This window comes from Sander vitreus, chromosome 8 (genome assembly GCF_031162955.1).
Source record: "Sander vitreus isolate 19-12246 chromosome 8, sanVit1, whole genome shotgun sequence".
In the NCBI taxonomy this organism is placed as follows: domain Eukaryota; kingdom Metazoa; phylum Chordata; class Actinopteri; order Perciformes; family Percidae; genus Sander; species Sander vitreus.
Genome location: NC_135862.1, coordinates 29,893,154 through 29,912,710, shown reverse-complemented (window position 1 = coordinate 29,912,710; position 19,557 = coordinate 29,893,154). Strand labels below are relative to the sequence as shown.

Genomic DNA, 19,557 nt, shown 5'->3' with positions numbered 1-19,557 from the left:
GTGTGGACTTTCTTTAAACCAATCACAATTGTCATGGGCGGTGCTAAGCTCCGCACGGAGCTGCTGCAAAATAGCCTCGGGAAGCATCTTGTTCTGGTGGAACACGTGTACCTTCAAAAGTTGTTTTAGTCGTACGAGAGAAAACTCAGATTGGACAGATACAGTGGTGTGAAAAAAGTGTTTGCCCCCTTCCTCATTTCCTGTTCCTTTGCATGTTTGTCACACTTAAGTGTTTGAACATCAAACCAATTTAAACAAATAGTCAAGGACAACACAAGTAAACACAAAATGCAATTTGTAAATGAAGGTGTTAATTATTAAAGGTGAAAAAAAATCCAAACCATCATGGCCCTGTGTGAAAAAAGTGATTGCCCCCTAAACCTAATAACTGGTTGGGCCACCCTTAGCAGCAACAACTGCAACCAAGCGTTTGCGATAACGTGCAATGAGGCTTTTACAGCGTCCTGGAGGAATTTTGGCCCACTCATCTTTGCAGAATTGTCCTAATTCAGTTACATTAGAGGGTTTTTCGAGCATGAACGGCCTTTTTAAAGGTCATACCACAACATCTCAATAGGATTCAGGTCAGGACTTTGGCTAGGCCACTCCAAAGTCTTCATTTAGTTTTTCTTCAGCCATTCGGTGGTGGACTTGCTGGTGTGTTTAGGATCATTGTCCTGCTGCAGAACCCAAGTTCGTTTCAGCTTGAGTACACGAACAGATGGTCGGACATTCTCCTTCAGGATCTCTTGGTAGACAGCAGAATTCATAGTTCCTTTTATCACGGCAAGTCTTCCAGGTCCTGAAGCAGCAAAACAGCCCCCAGACCATCACACTACCACCACCATATTTTACAGTTGGTATAATGTTCTTTTTATGAAATGCAGTGTTCCTTCTACGCCAGATATACTTGGACACACACCTTCCAAAGAGTTCCACTTTTGTCTCATCGGTCCACAGAATGTTGTCCCAAAAGTCTTGGGGATCATCAAGATGTGTTCTGGAGAAATTGAGACAAGCTTTGATGTTCTTTTTTGCTCAGCAGTGGTTTTCTCCTTGGAACTCTGCCATGCAGGCCATTTTTGCCCAGTCTTTTCCTGATGGTGGAGGCATGAGCGCTGACCTTAACTGAGGCAAGTGAGGCCTGCAGTTCTTTGGGACGTTGTTGTGGGGGTCTTTTGTGACCTCTTGGATGAGTCGTCGCTGCGCTCTTGGGGGTAATTTTGGGCGGCCGGCCACTCCTGGGAAGGTTCACCACTGTTCCATGTCTTCGCCATTTGTGGATAATGGCTCTCACTGTGGTTCGCTGGATTCCCAAAGCTTTGGAAATGGCTTTATAACCCTTTCCAGACTGATAGATCTCAATTACTTTCTTTCTCAATTGTTCCTGAATTTCTTTGGGTCTCGGCATGATGTGTAGCTTTTAAGGATCTTCTGGTGGACCTTACTGTGTCAAGCAGCTCCTATTTAAGTGATGCCTTGATTGTGAACAGGTGTGGCAATAATCAGGCCTGGGTGTGGCTAGAGAAATTGAACTCAGGTGTGGACAACCACAGTTATAGTATGTTTTAACAAGGGGGGCAATCACTTTTTTCACACAGGGCCATGATGGTTTGGATTTTTTTTCTCCTTTAATAATAAACACCTTCATTTACAAATTGCATTTTGTGTTTACTTGTGTTGTCCTTGACTTTTGTTTAAATTGGTTTGATGTTCGAAACACTTAAGTGTGACAAACATGCAAAGGAACAGGAAATGAGGAAGGGGGCAAACACTTTTTCACACCACTGTAGTCTAGCTAGCTGTCTGGATTTACCCTGCAGAGATCTGAGGAGCAGTTAACCATAGTCCTCAGAAATACACCGGAATTTAAAATTCCAACACAGAGAAAGCAGAAGCAAACGGACATCGGCGAAAAGACATGCATCCAGCGGAATTTCCTGCGACACCGGAGCAATCCAGGAAGTGGAACGTCGTGGATCTAGACTACAGTGATGTGGTCATAGGTGCAACAGAGAACTGTCAACCACAAACGAGACCAGAGAACATTTTGGAAAGCAGAAATCAATACACCAGAGAGATATTCTTTTTATATTCAAAACATAATGTTTAGGGAAGATAGTGCTGTTTTCACTTTACATTTTTAAAAATCAAATGAATGGAATGAAGCACCCTGGACTGTGGCAACATAGGGTTGTAGTAATCTAGTCCACATAGCAAGAGCAGAAATCCAGTATTGTTTCAAGAGCTTGATGGTTATAAATGCTTCCCAAAAGGCCTTGAAATATAACCTGCATTGTGTGCTTACCAAAGTGCAGAGACAGACAGACAGACAGACAGACAGACAGACAGACAGCAGGGATACAGCTAAAGATTTGTAGCAGACCGAGGCACATGCTGGATTGATTTCACAGCAGCTTGAGAAAGCACTGAAGGCTGGGATCACACTGAGCATTTGTGTGATGTGTTTGTGAGGGTGGGAAAATGGTAGAGCACAGTAAACCAGTATTAACTGTAATATGAGATTTAGAAGAAAAAAATAGGGGCAACTAAAAACAAACAAGTTGCATAGAAAAAAGGCTACTAATTGTGTATCTTTAAGAGTGATTTTAAATAAAACAGACTTTGTAAGCATATTATCATATCTTCTGGCTGCCCCACAGTGGACGGCTGTAATGCCCTCTCAGGAACCAGAGTAAGCCAGCTACAGACTGAGGAACAATTGTGATTAAGTTATTTGAGGCTTCACTCTGACTCAATACAGGGTTGAAAGGTCTGAGATTGCAGATCAGTGCCAGGCAATCAAAAAATAAAAACCTCGGGATACATTCTGAATAACAGGTGAGAGGAAGCCAGATTTGGGGCCATGTGATCTCTCAGTTTGACGCATGTTGTAACAGCTGTGACTACATTCAGTCAAGGTTAGAGGTGTGAAAAGGAAGGTTGACTGAGACAGAAGTACAGGCAGTTACAGTAAAGATAAGACGGAGGCATGGGTGACGTGTCGGGGGCCGCTGCCACAAGCAAGTTATCCACTGGTTCATTTAAACTGGGTTTTCCAAAGCAGCTATGCCGCATTCAGGTCAAAGAGGCTGATATCGTCAGAACCATGAGTGGAGTACTAAATATATTATGACATGACAAAGGGAACTTAAACTGACAGTTTCCCCATAACAATATTGTCTAATATTGAGTTTTTGCATGCACATGTGGAGATCTTTGATGGAACTCTGTTCTCGTTGCGAGGATGTTTCCTACTACAAATGATTTTACAGGTGTGTGTGTGTGTGTGTGTGTGTGTGTGTCTCTTGCAGATGATGGGAAGCTGTCTCTGGATGAGTTCCAGGCTTTCTTCTCCGATGGCACGCTGAACGAGGAAGAGCTGGAGAAGCTGTTTCACACCATCGACTCTGATAACACCAGGTCAGCACTACTATACCACTACTGTGTGTGTGTGTGTGTGCGTGTGCGTGTGCGTGTGCGTGTGTGTGTGTGTGCGTGCCTACAGCATGTGAGATTGCAGTGTAGCTGCATGAAATAAATCTGCACACAGTACTTACATTTCTGCATGTGTGCTCACTTCACCGTGACTTTTTTGATCACCTCTCACTATCAATTATGGAAAAGGAGAGAGTGTGTGTGTGTCTGTGTGTGGTAAAAAGGTATGTAATTTAACCTGCAGCCAGTTCTCAAAGCTCATTTTATGGAGAACCGTTTGTACAAAAGTGACACTTTCAAAATGAAAATGGCAAAATGAAAACAAACGATAAAGGGAGAGGAGATAGACAGTGGGCTGTTGTGAACGCGCCCTAAATCTACAGGACTCTCTACAGTATGTCCACTGCCTGTCAGGACTACTGTATTTTGATTTGCTCTCATTAAATCAATGTATTGGCCCTTTATAATCAGGTCATCCAGACTGCAATCAGGAGAAGTGTGCTGACACAGTGGGATCTGAGTAATCAAAAGACTGGCATTGTTAATTTATTGAAATAAAATGAAACGGAGCAGAACAAAAGCTGACCTTTTAAAGTTGTTGTAGAATTGAATTAGGTTCACTATATAAATCTTCCAGCAGGCTCAGTCATTAGAGCATATTTTTTCTTCTTTTTTAAATCAGTGCATCAAGTGGAGCATGCAACCGCCGCCATCTCTCTTACGTCAGCCATCTTGCCTCTTTGAGATGGTTGCGCTGTATAAATCTTATTCACCGCAGTGCACGCAGTCAGAAGACTTTCTTCTCATTACAGTTAAGTAGACTTGGCAGCCACATGCCTGGCCTCAGCAGTATCATGTGACAGCAGATAAGGTTATTGATCGGTCGAGTAAAAGAAGAAATGACGGCGTAAGAGTTTCCTGTTGAAGCAGGAAGTTGATGGATGGAGAGGAAGGACGGAGCAGGCAGAGACTGAGCACTGTCCTGCTTCCAGTCATTTGTCTGTGTGTCTCACCAGCTTTTTCCCCCTGTTTCCTGAGATTTCTTCCCGGCTCTTCTTGTTTCCGCCATCTTTCTCTATAAATCTGCCAGTGTTGTAGTCAAGACCACCTAAACCGAGACCAAGTCATTACCAAGAGCAGAGTGTATCGAGACCGAGACAAGACCAAGACCAGGGGGCTGTTTCACAAAAGCCGAATTTACAAATCCAGGATAACTGATAAAGCGAGTTACATAAATCAGATGATACACAGGCAATTTAATGATATCTCTGCAGTTGTGGTCTTGACATTTTATTTATTACATTTTATTTATTATATTTTTTTAAAGAGTTTATTTGCAAAACATCATCTCAAAGAAAACACACAGCAGTGTGTTAATGTAATGTAATGCTAAGCAACACAGCTGGGACCACCTCACATTTTTATCTGCACTAAGTTACGTAGCATAAAGAAAGTTAAGCTAAGTGTAAGTGACGCTAGCGAAGCTAGCTAGCAAACGTTTTCAATCTGCCTCTGTACCAGAATTCTCCAAAAATCTCTTCACCCCTCACCCAAAAGAATTTAGCGAATATTAGCTATACATATTAGCTAGTTGTGTATATACTGTATGTTTCAGTTGTTTGGTCTGGTCTCTGTCTTGTCTCAGTCTCAATCCGCTCTGGTCTTGGTAATGACTTGTTTCTGTCACTGGATTGCACTTTACACGTTAGTGTCCTGTTACAGATTACAGGTTCTGAGACAGACAGACAACCCAATGCAGTTTAGCATCTAGCCAGCCAGTGCTCTGTCTGTGACTACACAGGATGCGTTCAGGCACAGTATTGAGTAGAACTCCTTAATGACGAGTAAACCTAATGTGTAAAATCTGTGAAGTGCCCCTTTAATTTGCACAAAGCAACAATAATGCATAAAAACTATTTACTATGAACTTTTGTTAGTTAGAATCCCAAGGACTAATGAAACTTTGAGGATGATAAATCTTATTAGTAACCCATTAGGCGCCTTTATCCCTTGCAACAACATAATTACTGGTTTACTTCCATTATGAAAATGCTGCATCTGGATCTACCATTTAATTAATAAAAATCTGCCTCTTTTATTTTAGCCATCTAAATGTTGGAACAGTTACAACACTACACATGTCATTGGTAAACAGGAAATCTAGTTTAACCTAAAATGTTGTGTTAAACTAGACTTTAGTAGATATTTTAAAAAGTCCATCTGTCACAGTGCTGGATCAGGACTTATTCTGGCAGAAGAAGTGCAGTTAAGTGAAACTGCTGCCTAACAGAATTTAAACAGGCCATTATTAAATCAGACTGCCTAACAAGTAGCATTCAGTGAAAAGCATGGTCTTTTGCTGATACACATATTCAAATAGTAATGAAGAAGTGAACCTTAGTTACTGTATTTATTTTACAAATTATTCACACATTTTTTAGCTGTTCTAAATGTACACATTTAACACTTAAATACATTAAATGAAAAATAGTTCTTACTACTTTAAAGACTCTATCCACAGCACTCACTCACTTTTGAAGCTAGTTCACCTTTTACTCTAGTTATGTCCTTCTTCCAAAACAACCAGGAGTTAGCATTAAGCTTTGTATCAGCAGAAACACGGTAGTATTTTTTTTAATGACCGTGCTTCCCTCCCTCATGTCCCCCTGAGAGGAGAGATCTCTGTATTGTGGGTCTGGAAAAATGTATACCGATGATGCAAAAATCGTTGTTTTACGTCATCGGTATACATTTTTCCAGAGGCAAAGGACTACAGCCAGTACTTCCGCATAGCCCATATGGGGTTGGACTCCGGGCTTTTTCCGGAGATTGCCGAGGTAAAAACGAGTGTCAGCCATCTTGAATCATCGCTTAGCTTCTCAGCAGAAACAGATATATTCATCCCGAAGGAAATTTTAGAAGAACAATTATGTGCATTCAAACTACCGCACACATGTACCACCGGGATACATTGCTAGCCGGTAAGGGGACATCCTCAGCGGTGTGCGGAAAGCGGGACGAGGGTAGGAGTTGGAGCTAGGTGGAAAGCTAACCACCAACTAGCCAGCCACCTGTGCCAGGCTTCACCTGCTACAGAGACCAGCACCTCAGCCTGCGGTGTGGCTCGATGCCGCTAGCTGGTAAGGGGACATCCTCAGCGGTGTGCGGAAAGCGGGACAAGGGTAGGAGTTGGAGCTAGGTGGAAAGCTAACGCTAGCCGGCCACCTGTGCCAGGCTTCGCCTGCTACGGAGACCAGCACCTCAGCCTGCGGTGCCGCTAGCTGGAATACTTGACAGGCTTCGCCTGCTACGGAGACCAGCACCTCAGCCTGCGGTGCCGCTAGCCAGAATACTTGAAAGGCTTTGCCTGCTACGGAGACCAGCACATCAGCCTGCGGTGTTGCTGGTTGCCGCTAACCGGTAAGGGGGTATCCTCAGTGGTGAAACGCAGAGGATGTCCCTAGCTCATACTCCTAGCTCATGTGGAAAGCTAACGCTAGTCAGCCACCTGTCCCATCAATCCTACTTGCAAGTTTGGACAACAAACTGGACTACATCCGACTTCAACGAAACTCCCAACGCGAGTTCAGAGACTGCTGTGTTTTTGTTGTTGTGGAAACATGGCTAAACAACAGTGCTGCTCTGTCACTGGGTAAGACTAGCTAGTGGAGGTGGGCTTTTTTAACACGGACTGTTACAGAAATGGGGTTCTTGTATCCAACTAACTGCTAACCGCTGTGTTTATACTCTGTTTACAGCCTACCAAGCGCTAATGCTAGTATGTGTTAGCTGAACTTTACGGAGCATATAATGTGTTTCGTATGTCGTTTTTATATAATGTCGTTTTTATATATTTTAAATGTGTAACACCACTTGAGCCATGGTGAAACGTTGTTTCGTGTATATGGTTGAAATGACAATAAAACACAGTTGAATTGAGTTGACCGTCTCACTGTCTGTCTGTAAACGGTAGGCGTGGCTTGGGAGTGGACTCAGCGCAGCGAAACAAGTGCATTCTGGGATTTGGTGTCTTTCATCCACATGAGCCAAAAACACATTTCCTGGCTTTTCTCGGCCTAGAAGGCACCAATTAAAAAAAAAAATTCACATTTATACTACATAAGTGACCCAATTTAAAGATATATTCAGCCTTCCAGCGGTGAAATATCCCTTTAAGTTGATGACTGGTGTGTAAACTGCATGCCAAATTAATCAGAGCACACAAGTCCATATGACAAGTTCCTGACAAGAGTCCTAAACAGAGTCCGACTATAGACTGTATGTAAAGTGAGTCTGATGCAGTCACTCCACATAAAACACACCAGGATTACATTCACTTCCAAATAAGTTTATGGTGTACAATGAGGGCCGAACAGCATCACTGATCTATTTTAACCGAATATTCTCTGTCCAGCTCAGCTAAAAACATTGGATCAGCCGAGCCTGTTTGTTACCGGAAGGCTACCGACCACATGATCTTCACCTGTTCAGCTGACTTTACCTGATAGTATGAGACTGTCCTGCTTTTATTACAGACATGTGAACTCACCACAGACATTTGCCTTGCATGGAATCACAGTGGACAGTGAATAGGGCAAATGGACATTTGGCGTTATTTTAAATGAATGAGACACACTGATGTATAAAACTGCCAATTAGATTAATTTACTTATTAATGGAAGGTGCTGGAATGGCCCACTTTAACCAACATTGCTTCCTGATTATCCAAAATACGGGAACTGCCCGTACGTGAAAAAAAAAAAAGAGTGGTGGAGTGGAGCAATTTGCTTTAACTCGTTAATAGCTATGCTATATATATATATATATATATATATATATATATATATATATATATATATATATATATATATATATATATAGCTATCGCGTTAATTCTGACAGCCCTACTTATTTATAATAAAGATGAACAGATTCTGTCCCCAGTTCTCCCATCATCAGTTACATCTCACATCCCTCTTTTAGCTGGTTCCTCTTCCTTACTTCATTCTCTCACTTTTTCTTTTTCTGTCTCTCTGTCCACACCTCTCCCTTGTTCTTTATTTTTTCCTCCTGGTAAGTCAACCAGGGAAAGTCTTCTTTACGCCAGTGAAGAATACGCTGCCAAATGAGTTCCCTCAGTGAGTGAACTGAGCATGAATGATGGCAGCAGATTGTTTCAGACTCCTGTCAGAGAGTTGTTAGATCGCTCCCTGCCTGCCAACTCCAACTCTGTGTGTGTGTGTATGTGAGTTATTAAGACTGCATGCAAAAAGCCTTTCCTCTGTTTCTGATCCTGCTCTTCTCCATCCTTTTCCTTCCTTTCTTCCTTCCTTTCTTCTTACTTTCCTTCCTTCCCTCCCTTTCTCTCCCTCTGCTGCTCCTCTGCTATGCTGTGATAGTAATGTTGACACTAAGGAACTCTGTGGTAAGTGGACTGCCCACACACACACACACACACACACACACACACACACACACACACACACACACACACACACAAGCATATATATACTTCTCTTCCCTGCCTCTGCTCTCATTCTCTCTCTTATCCATTATTAAAAAGTACTTCTCAGTTGAAATGCAATTGTAATTTTTTTTTAAATATATGATATTAATTCAGCCACTTTCAGCTAACCCCTACAAATACTTTTAGGACCACAAAAGTTGAATAAATCCTGTGCCAATTTGCCTGTATGTGTGTGTACAGACTACTTTGCCAAGCACATGGGCGACTATGAGGGAGTTCTGGCCTCGCTGGAAACACTAAACCTTTCCATCCTCAAAGCCATGGATTTCACCAAAAAGGTAAGGGTGTGTGTGTGTGTGTGTGTGTGTGTGTGTGTGTGTGTGTGTGTGTGTGTGTGTGTGTGTGTGTGTGTGTGTGTGTGTGTACGTGTGTGTGTGAAAAAGAGAAAGATAGTGGAAATGATAGCTAGTGACAGCTTCTCTTTTAGTCTTGTCATTCAGTATGTTTTCACTCCCACTGCCTCCGAAGTTCAGTCGATACATTTTCTGAAGACTTAACTGACTGACCTTTGGGTAATACCAAAGAATTTCTAATAAGGGAAGTTCCACTCTCTCGTTACTTCCAGCTTCTGAACTGGTTGCAGTTCCACCAGAGTTCCATATAGGGGGCGCCCACAGGCCAGTGCAGAATGAATGGGACTCTATGGAGCTATACCCCTCAAAATCCACTTTTCTCAGGATATAATTTTTTGTGTAGTAATTGAAATGTTGCATTCGAAAGGGGAGGCTAAGAAAATACACACTGCTGGGTGTTAGATTTTTTTAAAGTGGCTTTTTGTTCTAAAAAGCCTTTTTAAAATGTCAATGACGTCATACACATATATGGCCAGAGATACTGCTTGACGGCAAGCTCTGAGTCGCTTCCTTTGTTCTCTTGAAGCAGCGACAACACAGCTGACAGGTTAGCCTCTCCCTGTTAATACACGTGCTAGAAAGAGGTTTGCTAATGTTTTAAAGACCACGCCAAAATATTCACTCTGACATTCTGGCTCTGCTTCGGATGCCGTCAAGTGGGATCTCCGGTCGTAATCGGTCCTTCACTGACCAATCAGCATTCATTAACAGAATGCTAGCGTGTTATGGGCAGCAACGACTCAACCTGTAAGAAATCGAAAGGACACAAGTACTCGTTCATTCAACTTTTGACCTATAATCCATGTTGAACTTGCAAAAACTACAATCAAATCTGAGATTTCTCAACGACAATCAGGCAAAAGAGACAAATGTAGCCGTCTAGCTCCATAGAGTCCCATTCATTTAGCCTCTAGCTCCATAGAGTCCCATTCATTTAGCCTCTAGCTCCATAGAGTCCCATTCATTTAGCACTGGACCGCGATCACCCTCAGTGGAACTCTGGTGGAACTGCAACCAAATTCGGTACAATGGGGCTGAATAGGGAGTGGAACGGCTTTCCGTAGACCGGCTTTGGTACTACAATGAAAATCTGATTGAGAGTGACAGTTGCACGAAGTTTGCTAACATTAGCGACCGTAAATGTCTCATTTTGTGTATGAGACATTTACAAAACATAAAATGCTAGTCAGAATCAGAATCAGAAAAGCTTTATTGTCAAGTACGTTTTTTACACATACAAGGAATTTGTTTTGGTGTTGTTGGTGCACGTCACACATTCTCTAAAATAAGTTAAACAAACAGGTTAACAGAACAAACAATATAAGTATAAATATATGTATATATACACACACACACAGAATGTATTAAAAATAAGAGAGTAAGAATTAAGATAAAAAGAGCTGAGTAAGTACAGTGGCATGTAGAGCCAGAGGGGGTGTGGAGAGAGTCATGGTGGGGTCCGGGCCTTGTTGATAAGGCTAGTGGCAGAGGGGAAAAAACTGTCCTTGTGATGTGAGGTTTTGGTCCTGATGGACCTCAGCCTCCTGCCAGAGGGGAGCGACTCAAAGAGTTTGTGTCCGGGGTGGGAGGGGTCAGCCACAATCTTTTCAGCACGCTTCAGAGTCCTGGTGGTGTAAAGGTCCTGGAGCGGCGGCAGATTGCAGCCAATAACCTTCTCAGCTGACCGAATGACACGCTGCAGTCTGCCCTTGTCCTTGACTGTGCTAGCAGCGTACCAGATGGTGATGGAGGATGTGAGGATGGACTCAATGATGGCTGTGTAGAAGTGCACCATCATTGTCTTTGGCAGGTTGAATTTCTTCAGCTGCCGCAGGAAGTACATCCTCTGTTGTGCTTTCTTGAGCAGGGAGCTGATGTTCAGCTCCCACTTGAGGTTCTGGGAGATGGTAGTTCCCAGGAAGCAGAAAGACTCCACAATGTTAATTGTGGAGCCACAGAGGGTGATGGGGACAGGTGGGGCTGGGTTCTTCCTGAAGTCCACAACCATCTCCACTGTCTTTAGAGCATTGAGCTCTAGGTTGTTTTGCTTGCACCACTTCACCAGGTGGTCAGCCTCCCACCTGTGACTCATCTCCATCAGAGATGAGTCCGATGAGGGAGGTGTCGTCCGCAAACTTCAGAAGCTTGACAGACTGGTGACTGGAGGTGCAGCTGTTGGTGTACAGGGAGAAGAGCCGAGGAGAAAGAGATCAGCCCTGAGGGGATCCGGTGCTGATGGTCTGTGACAGGAAGTCAGTGATCCACCTGCAGGTGGAGTCAGGCACACCAAGCTGGGAGAGTTTCTCCTGAAGCAGAGCCGGGATGATGTTGTTAAAGGCAGAGCTGAAGTCCACAAACAGTATCCTGGCGTAGGTTCCTGCGGAGTCCAGGTGCCGGAGGATGTAGTGTAGGGCCAGGTTGACTGCATCGTCTACAGACCTATTGGCTCTGTAGACAAACTGCAGGGGGTCCAGGAGGGGGTCGGTGATGGCTTTGAGGTGAGAAAGCACAAGGTGCTCAAAGGACTTCATAACCACAGAGGTCAGGGCGATGGGTCTGAAGTCATTAAGTCCTGTGGTCCTTGGCTTCTTGGGAACAGGGATGATTGTTGAGGTCTTGAAACAGGCTGGCACGTGACATGTCTCCAGTGAGGTGTTAAAAATGTCTGTGAACACTGGAGACAGCTGGTCACAGCCTACTGGAGTCACGGCCTACTATCCCTTATCATAGTGTTCTCTTAGTATAGTGTACGTTACCATAGCACAGGACCTTAAAGCAGTTATAATCCATATTTTTCAAATCAAATGACAATGTTAAAACAACGTGAAAGGGGTCGGTTTAAGATCTATTAAGGGCACTGTAGCAGGATTCGCTGCCGCCGTGGGTTACCCTCAGCACAGAACACAGCAGAATGACAATTTACAGGCCAACAGTATTTATTTTCTCTGACTGCTCACACCTAACACAACTTTACAACTACAAACTGTGCGACTCCGACGGCCCGGCTACTGGCAGGCGCACGGCCCGTTGCTCAATGTTTTAACAAAACTAACAAAACGATCTCCAAAGAGGTCCCTTTCAGAAAGCAGGTTTAGTGAAAACTCTGAGTTTGTTAACCCTGAGATGAGGGGAAACTCATCAAGGGTTTTCTGTTTCAGAAAGGGAGGTTAATCAAACCTGAGAGAGAGGGGTAACTCCAGCCCGTTTCAGAAAGAGGGGTAACTTAACCTCAGAGTCAGGTACTATGGGAACTGAGTCTGTGACCCTAACCTGGTCGGGAGCAGGTTTTCTTCAATAAACCTTGAGTTTCTCTCAGTCTCCTCCCTCTGACACAGCGCTCTCTCATTTCCTCATTCATCCATTCAGACTGTATCAGGCACATTTTAGCGCAGTTTGTTATCTGCATGAATAAAAAAAAAACAGTGTTGGTTTGTTAACCATGTTAGGCAGACTATAAAACCTTTTTTTTTCTTCTCAAATGGCATTTCCTTTTGTTGATGATCCTGTTGATGAAGAAGCTGTATTACTTCGCAGGGTGTTTTTCAGCAGATGATATTGAGGCCCCGACTATAGATGCATTTTCATTTCCAGATACTAGCCTACCTTTTTGAGCGGTATTGTTTTTCTTCCCATCCATCCATCCATCCATCTTCATCCGCTTATCCGGGGTCGGGTCGCGGGAGTAGCAGCTCCAGCAGGGGACCCCAAACTTCCCTTTCCCGGGCCACATTAACCAGCTCCGACTGGGGGATCCCGAGGCGTTCCCAGGCCAGGTTAGAGATATAATCCCTCCACCTAGTCCTGGGTCTCCCCCGAGGCCTCCTCCCAGCTGGACGTGCCTGGAACACCTCCCTAGGGAGGCGCCCAGGGGGCATCCTTACCAGATGCCCGAACCACCTCAACTGGCTCCTTTCGACGCAAAGGAGCAGCGGCTCTACTCCGAGCTCCTCACGGATAACTGAGCTTCTCACCCTATCTCTAAGGGAGACGCCAGCTACCCTCCTGAGGAAACCCATTTCGGCCGCTTGTACCCTGGATCTTGTTCTTTCGGTCGTGACCCAGCCTTCATGACCATAGGTAAGGGTAGGAACAAAAACTGACCGGTAGATTGAGAGCTTTGCCTTCTGGCTCAGCTCTCTTTTCGTCACAACGGTGCGATAAATTGAATGTAATACCGCACCTGCTGTGCCGATTCTCCGACCAATCTCCCGCTCCATTGTCCCCTCACTCGCGAACAAGACCCCAAGGTACTTGAACTCCTTCACTTGGGGTAAGGACTCATTCCCTACCTGGAGAAGGTACTCCATCGGTTTCCTGCTGAGAACCATGGCCTCCGATTTAGAGGTGCTGATCCTCATCCCAGCCGCTTCACACTCGGCTGCGAACCGATCCAGTGAGTGCTGAAGGTCACAGGCCGATGATGCCATCAGGACCACATCATCTGCAAAAAGCAGCGACGAGATCCCCAGCCCACCGAACTGCAACCCCTCTCCACCCCGACTATGCCTCGATATCCTGTCCATAAATACTACAAACAGAATTGGTGACAAAGCGCAGCCCTGGCGGAGGCCAACTCTCACCTGAAACGAGTCCGACTTACTGCCGAGAACCCGGACACAGCTCTCGCTTTGGTCGTACAGAGATTGGATGGCCCTGAGAAGGGACCCCCTCACCCCGTACTCCCGCAGCACCTCCCACAGTATCTCCCGGGGCACCCGGTCATACGCCTTCTCCAGATCCACAAAACACATGTAGACTGGTTGGGCATACTCCCAGGCTCCCTCCAGGATCCTTGCGAGAGTAAAGATCTGGTCCGTTGTTCCACGACCAGGGACGGAATCCGCATTCTTCTTCTTCAACCTGAGATTCGACTATCGACCGAACCCTCCTTTCCAGCACCTTGGAGTAGACTTTACCGGGAGGCTGAGAAGTGTGATACCCCTGTAATTGGCACACACCCTCTGGTCCCCCCATTTTAAAAAAGGGGGAACCACCACCCCGGTCTGCCACTCCTTAGGCACCGTCCCAGACTTCCACGCAATGTTGAAGAGGCGTGTCAACCAAGACAACCCCTCCACACCCAGAGCTTTAAGCATTTCTGGACGGATCTCATCAATTCCTGGGGCTTTGCCACTGTGGAGTTGTTTAACTACCTCAGCAACCTCCACCAGGGAAATTGATGCCAATCCCCCCTCATCCTCCAGCTCTGCCTCTACCATAGAGGGCGTATTAGTCGGATTTAGGAGTTCCTCAAAGTGCTCCTTCCACCGCCCCTATTACCTCCTCAGTTGAGGTCAACAGCGTCCCCATCCTTACTGTACACAGCTTGGATGGTTCCCCGCTTCCCCCCCTCCTGAGGTGGCGAATGGTTTTCCAGAAGTACCTTGGTGCCGACCGAAAGTCCTTCTCCATGTCTTCTCCAAACTTCTCCCACACACGCTGCTTTGCCTCTTTCACGGCAGAGGCTGCAGCCCTTCGGGCCCTTCGGTACCTTGCAACTGCCTCCGGAGTCGTCTGGGATAACATATCCCGGAAAGACTCCTTCTTCAGTCGGACGGCTTCCCTGACCACTGGTGTTTGTGGGTTACCGCCCCTTGAGGCACCTAAGACCCTAAGACCACAGCTCCTCACCGCAGCTTCAGCAATGGAAACTTTGAACATTGTCCACTCGGGTTCAATGCCCCCAGCCTCCACAGGGATGCACGAAAAAGCTCCGCCGGAGGTGTGAGTTGAAAGTCTGTCGGACAGGGGCCTCCTCCAGACGTTCCCACTTTACCCGCACTACCCGTTTGGGCTTACCAGGTCTGTCCAGAGTCTTCCCCCACCCCTGACCCAACTCACCACCAGATGGTGATCGGTTGACAGCTCCGCCCCTCTCTTCACCCGAGTGTCCAAAACATACGGCCTCAGATCAGATGAAATGATTATAAAATCGATCATTGACCTTTGGCCTAGGGTGCTCTGGTACCAAGTACATTTATGAGCATCCCTATGTTCGAACATGGTGTTCGTTATAGACAATCCATGACTAGCACAGAAGTCCAACAACAAACAACCACTCTGGTTTAGATCAGGGAGGCCGTTCCTCCCAATCACGCCTCTCCATGTGTCTCCATCATTACCCACGTGCGCGTTGAAGTCCCCCCAGCAGAACTATGGAGTCCCCGACTGGAGCCCCCATGCAGGACTCCACTCAAGGTCTCCAAGAAGGCCGAATACTCTGAACTCTTGTTCGGTGCATATGCACAAACAACAGTCAGAGTTTTCCCCCCACAACCCGCAGGCGTAGGGAGGCGACCCTCTCGTCCACCGGGTTAAACTCCAACGTAGCGGCGCTCAGCCGGGGGCTTGTGAGTATCCCCACACCTGCCCGGCACCTCACACCCTGGGCAACTCCGGAGAAGAAAAGAGTCCAACCCCTATCCAGGAGTATGGTTCCAGAACCAAGACTGTGCGTAGAGGTAAGCCCCACCAGATCTAACCGGTAGCGCTCCACCTCCCGCACAAGTTCCGGCTCCTTCCCCCACAGAGAGGTGACATTCCACGTCCCCAGAGCCAGCCTCTGCTGCCCGGGTCTGGTCCGTCGAGGCCCCTGACCTTCACTGCCACCCATGTGGCAGCGCACCCGACCCCAGCGGTTCCTCCCACAGGTGGTGGGCCCATGGGATGGAGAGATGTCCGTTTTTCTTCCCAGTCTATCAGTTATGTAGCCTACATTACCTTATCTGTCCTCATATCACTAACGTCAACCATCAAGGACATGCTCTACATCCCAGCAGATTATTTGTGTCACATTACGTTTTTTTTTTTGCAAACGGCAGTTTTCTTTACAATATTGGTGATGCGGAGCATTTTAGTAAAGCTGCTGTAGCAAAGCGCCGTCAGAAGAGATCGCGCTGAAACGTGCTTTAAATGTTTTTGTAGTCTTCCCTGGACACAAACCAGTAAGAGCCATTAAAAAGGAGTTCCACAGTATTGCAGGTGAATGATGTAAACCCTTTGAAATAAAAGAATATGAATTATAATTCTGTTAATGATGGTGCTGCAGCTTCAGAATGGGATTAGAAGGCCTAGTACTTTTTCGCCCTCAGTATTGCACCTAAATGAAATGGATTATAGGTTCAATATCATTTCACCAGTAATATATACTTAGGATTAAATATTATAAATATACATAAATATTATTATTATTATTTTTATTAATTATAATTATACAATTATATATTTATTATATAAATATAAACATAAAGTATTAATTATTAATACACTATATTGGAATTTACGCATTTACTCTAGTAGCAATTTTCTCCCACGCAAATCCTCTCTCTTTTGTAGCAGCCGCTGTGTTGCTTTTTTAACGAAATACATGTTCAAACTCGCTGTTTGTGCGCATGAGTATTTCCGCCAACCCGTTTGTTTGTGGTTGTTACCATGGTGAATCGTAGCATCATTGCTCCATTCATGCTGCCTTTTTATAGTGGTGGTGCACACGCTTAACTCTGAGTGAACCTACTCTGAGTTGATTGAACCAACTCAAATCAGCTGTTCTGACACCGAAAACTCAGAGTTTCCCATCTCAGGGTAAATCAACTCAGACATCAGAGTTCGTTAAACCTCCTCATATAAAGGGAGAACTTTAATTACACAACAACAAACAGCTGAGACAATCAACTCAGCTGGTACTGCTCTCCTGCTCTCTCCCCACACCTCTCTCCACTGCAGCTGATTGCAGACCACGCCCACCTCCACAGGCATGTTAATGATCTTGCTTGTGTTTACCCCGAAGCTATTCTATTAATTGGAAGTTAGTTAATATATAATAAAATAATTGGCTTGTAACCCGACTTAATCTTACTTCACTGGCGAGCAGTCTGTTATTGCAATAACCGAATGTCTTTCTTCTTCTTTTTTTTTTATAAAAAAACCAGATCATGAATTAATTCATGCATGAATTCATAATTCATGTACCCGTACCGTAAAGTGTTACCATAACTCTAGCTCAAGCCTGTGGCAGCAGGTCCAAATAATTCGTTTAGTGATGATGCCATGCAATGAAAAATATCTTTTCACATAGTTTTTCACAAGTTCAGTGGGTGCATTTTCCAAAAGAATGCTTTAATTCTGAAAAATAAAGTTGGTCGCACACGAAACTCACTCAATGTCTTTTAATATTATTTCTTAGATATGTAGGCTACATACCAAGAGAATTCATGAATATTAACTGAGATACCCCATTATGTTGTGAGCAGTAGGCCTACGTGTGCCGTTGGCAAAATTGTGTCTGATCTGTCTGTGTCTATGTCTGGGCTGGGCTGGCACATGTTCACGTTAAAAAGCGTGTGCGTGCACGAGCACTATGGTCACGCGCAAAGTGACCTGGTTTTAGTTCCGGGAAATCTGGTCACCCTACATTTGACCCTCCAAACATACAGCGCAACGCACAGTCTATTCTCATAGATCAGGTGTAATGATGTGTGTATGTGCTTGTGGCGCTGGAGGGTGTGTGTGTGGTCCAGGTAGGCTGCAATGATGGATAGGGAGAAAGGACAAGAGCTGATAGACAGACTGTGTCTGGCAGTCAGCTGGAGAACATTTATGTGTTATCCTAGTTTTTCCCAAGTGCTATATATAGAAGTTGTTCACAGCCACACTCCCATATCCATGTTCATGTTCTGCTTCAGTGTGTGTGTGTGTGTGTGTGTGTGTGTGTGTGTGTGTGTGTGTGTGTGTGTGTGTGTGTGTGTGTGTATATGCTTCTTTAAAACACTTGGCTAGGACCCAAGGATGGTTTGCAGCAAGAATAAAATGGGTCTCTGGATCATTCAGCAGTACAGTATACTGCGCCAGTATTGGCTCTGCTATGGTGCAAAAACCCTGCCAAATCCCTGCAATATTAGACAGGATTAATACAATTACAGACTGCTCCTGGAGTAAAACATATTACAGTAGCCAATGCATACCTGCATAATCATCTAGGCCGTTATTTAAGAATATACATCTTCTGACTTAAAGGGTAACTACCGTTTTTCTTTCAACCCTATTTTCCTATGGTTTTGTGTATAAATGATTGATGGGAACAACAATCTTTGACATTGGTCCAGTATTAAGCAAGATCGCTGCAGTCGGCACCGGCGAAACACGCTACAATGTAAGTTAATTGGGCAATTGTCCGGCTTGTATTTACCTTCACAAAGGGCTTGTTTTACCATTGACAGGCTCAGATTAATATTATAAATGTCTGACAACATTATGGAAAGGATCCCTTCAGAGATAGACCTTTAAAACCTCTTTGAGACCTTTCTGTTTAACCAGAAACAGCTCTGAAGTCGCTAGCACTAAACCCACCAGACTCCATTTAAAAAAGCAATACTTTTAGCGTGTATAGAGCCAACATATTTTCATATGTAAATCGGTAAACTATGTTATTTACCGATGTTGATGTTATTTTACGTTATTTCAACCAAGAACCTAGAGTTGTGATGGTTGGAAAAGTGGAAAGACGTCTCAAAACGGTTTTTCATAGTTTTATTTTGTTTCTGTCAACTTTGAATAAAAGTGTATTTTAAGATGCTAAAATGACTGTTTATTTACATGGAGTCTGGTGGGTTTAGCAAACGCAATTTCGCGGATGTTTTTATGTTAAAAAAAAGGATCTTACTCTTTAACAGAAAGGTCGACCTCCTTAGAAATCCTTTCCATAATGCATAATCCATAATCCATAATGTCAGACACTTAGAATATCAATCAACTTTTGTGAAGGTAAATACAAGCTGGACAATTGCCCTATTAACTTACATTGCAGCTTGTTTCGCCACTGCCGACTGCAGCGATCTTGCTTAATACTGGACCAATGTCAAAGATTGTTGTTACCATCAGTCACTTAGACACAAAAACATAGGGGAAAAAAAGCGGTAGTTACCCTTTTACCCTCTGTATTATGCCTCAACCCTTAGACACACAGATGATTCTGGCATGTGCTGAAAAAAAGTTTTATACCCACAGCTGTAATCCACGCTGATAACCAGAGAGATTGTGATGTCTGAGTCTCTGCCTGTGTCACCGTCGCTCATCATCCTTCCCTTCGTGCTCCCAGAGGGACAACCAACACACTAATAATTCATGCAAATGTGATATTTCCATTCACTTCATGCAGTATTCATTATTTTGACTGCCAAGGTATCAATTAGTGGATTAGCTGCCCGTCTTTAGGGGCTCTTGAGATTCAGCAAATGAGCTGAT

General features: G+C 44.5%; 1 protein-coding gene across 1 annotated transcript in view; it reads left to right on the top strand.

Annotated features, from left to right (window-relative positions):
- Positions 1-19,557, top strand: part of necab2 (N-terminal EF-hand calcium binding protein 2) — a 155,226-nt gene that overhangs the window by 41,403 nt on the left and 94,266 nt on the right. Inside the window, exons 3-5 of the mRNA XM_078256169.1 lie at positions 3,315-3,423; positions 8,838-8,863; positions 9,146-9,243. Coding sequence (XP_078112295.1) covers positions 3,315-3,423; positions 8,838-8,863; positions 9,146-9,243 — 233 coding nt within the window. The remainder of the gene's footprint in view (positions 1-3,314; positions 3,424-8,837; positions 8,864-9,145; positions 9,244-19,557) is intronic.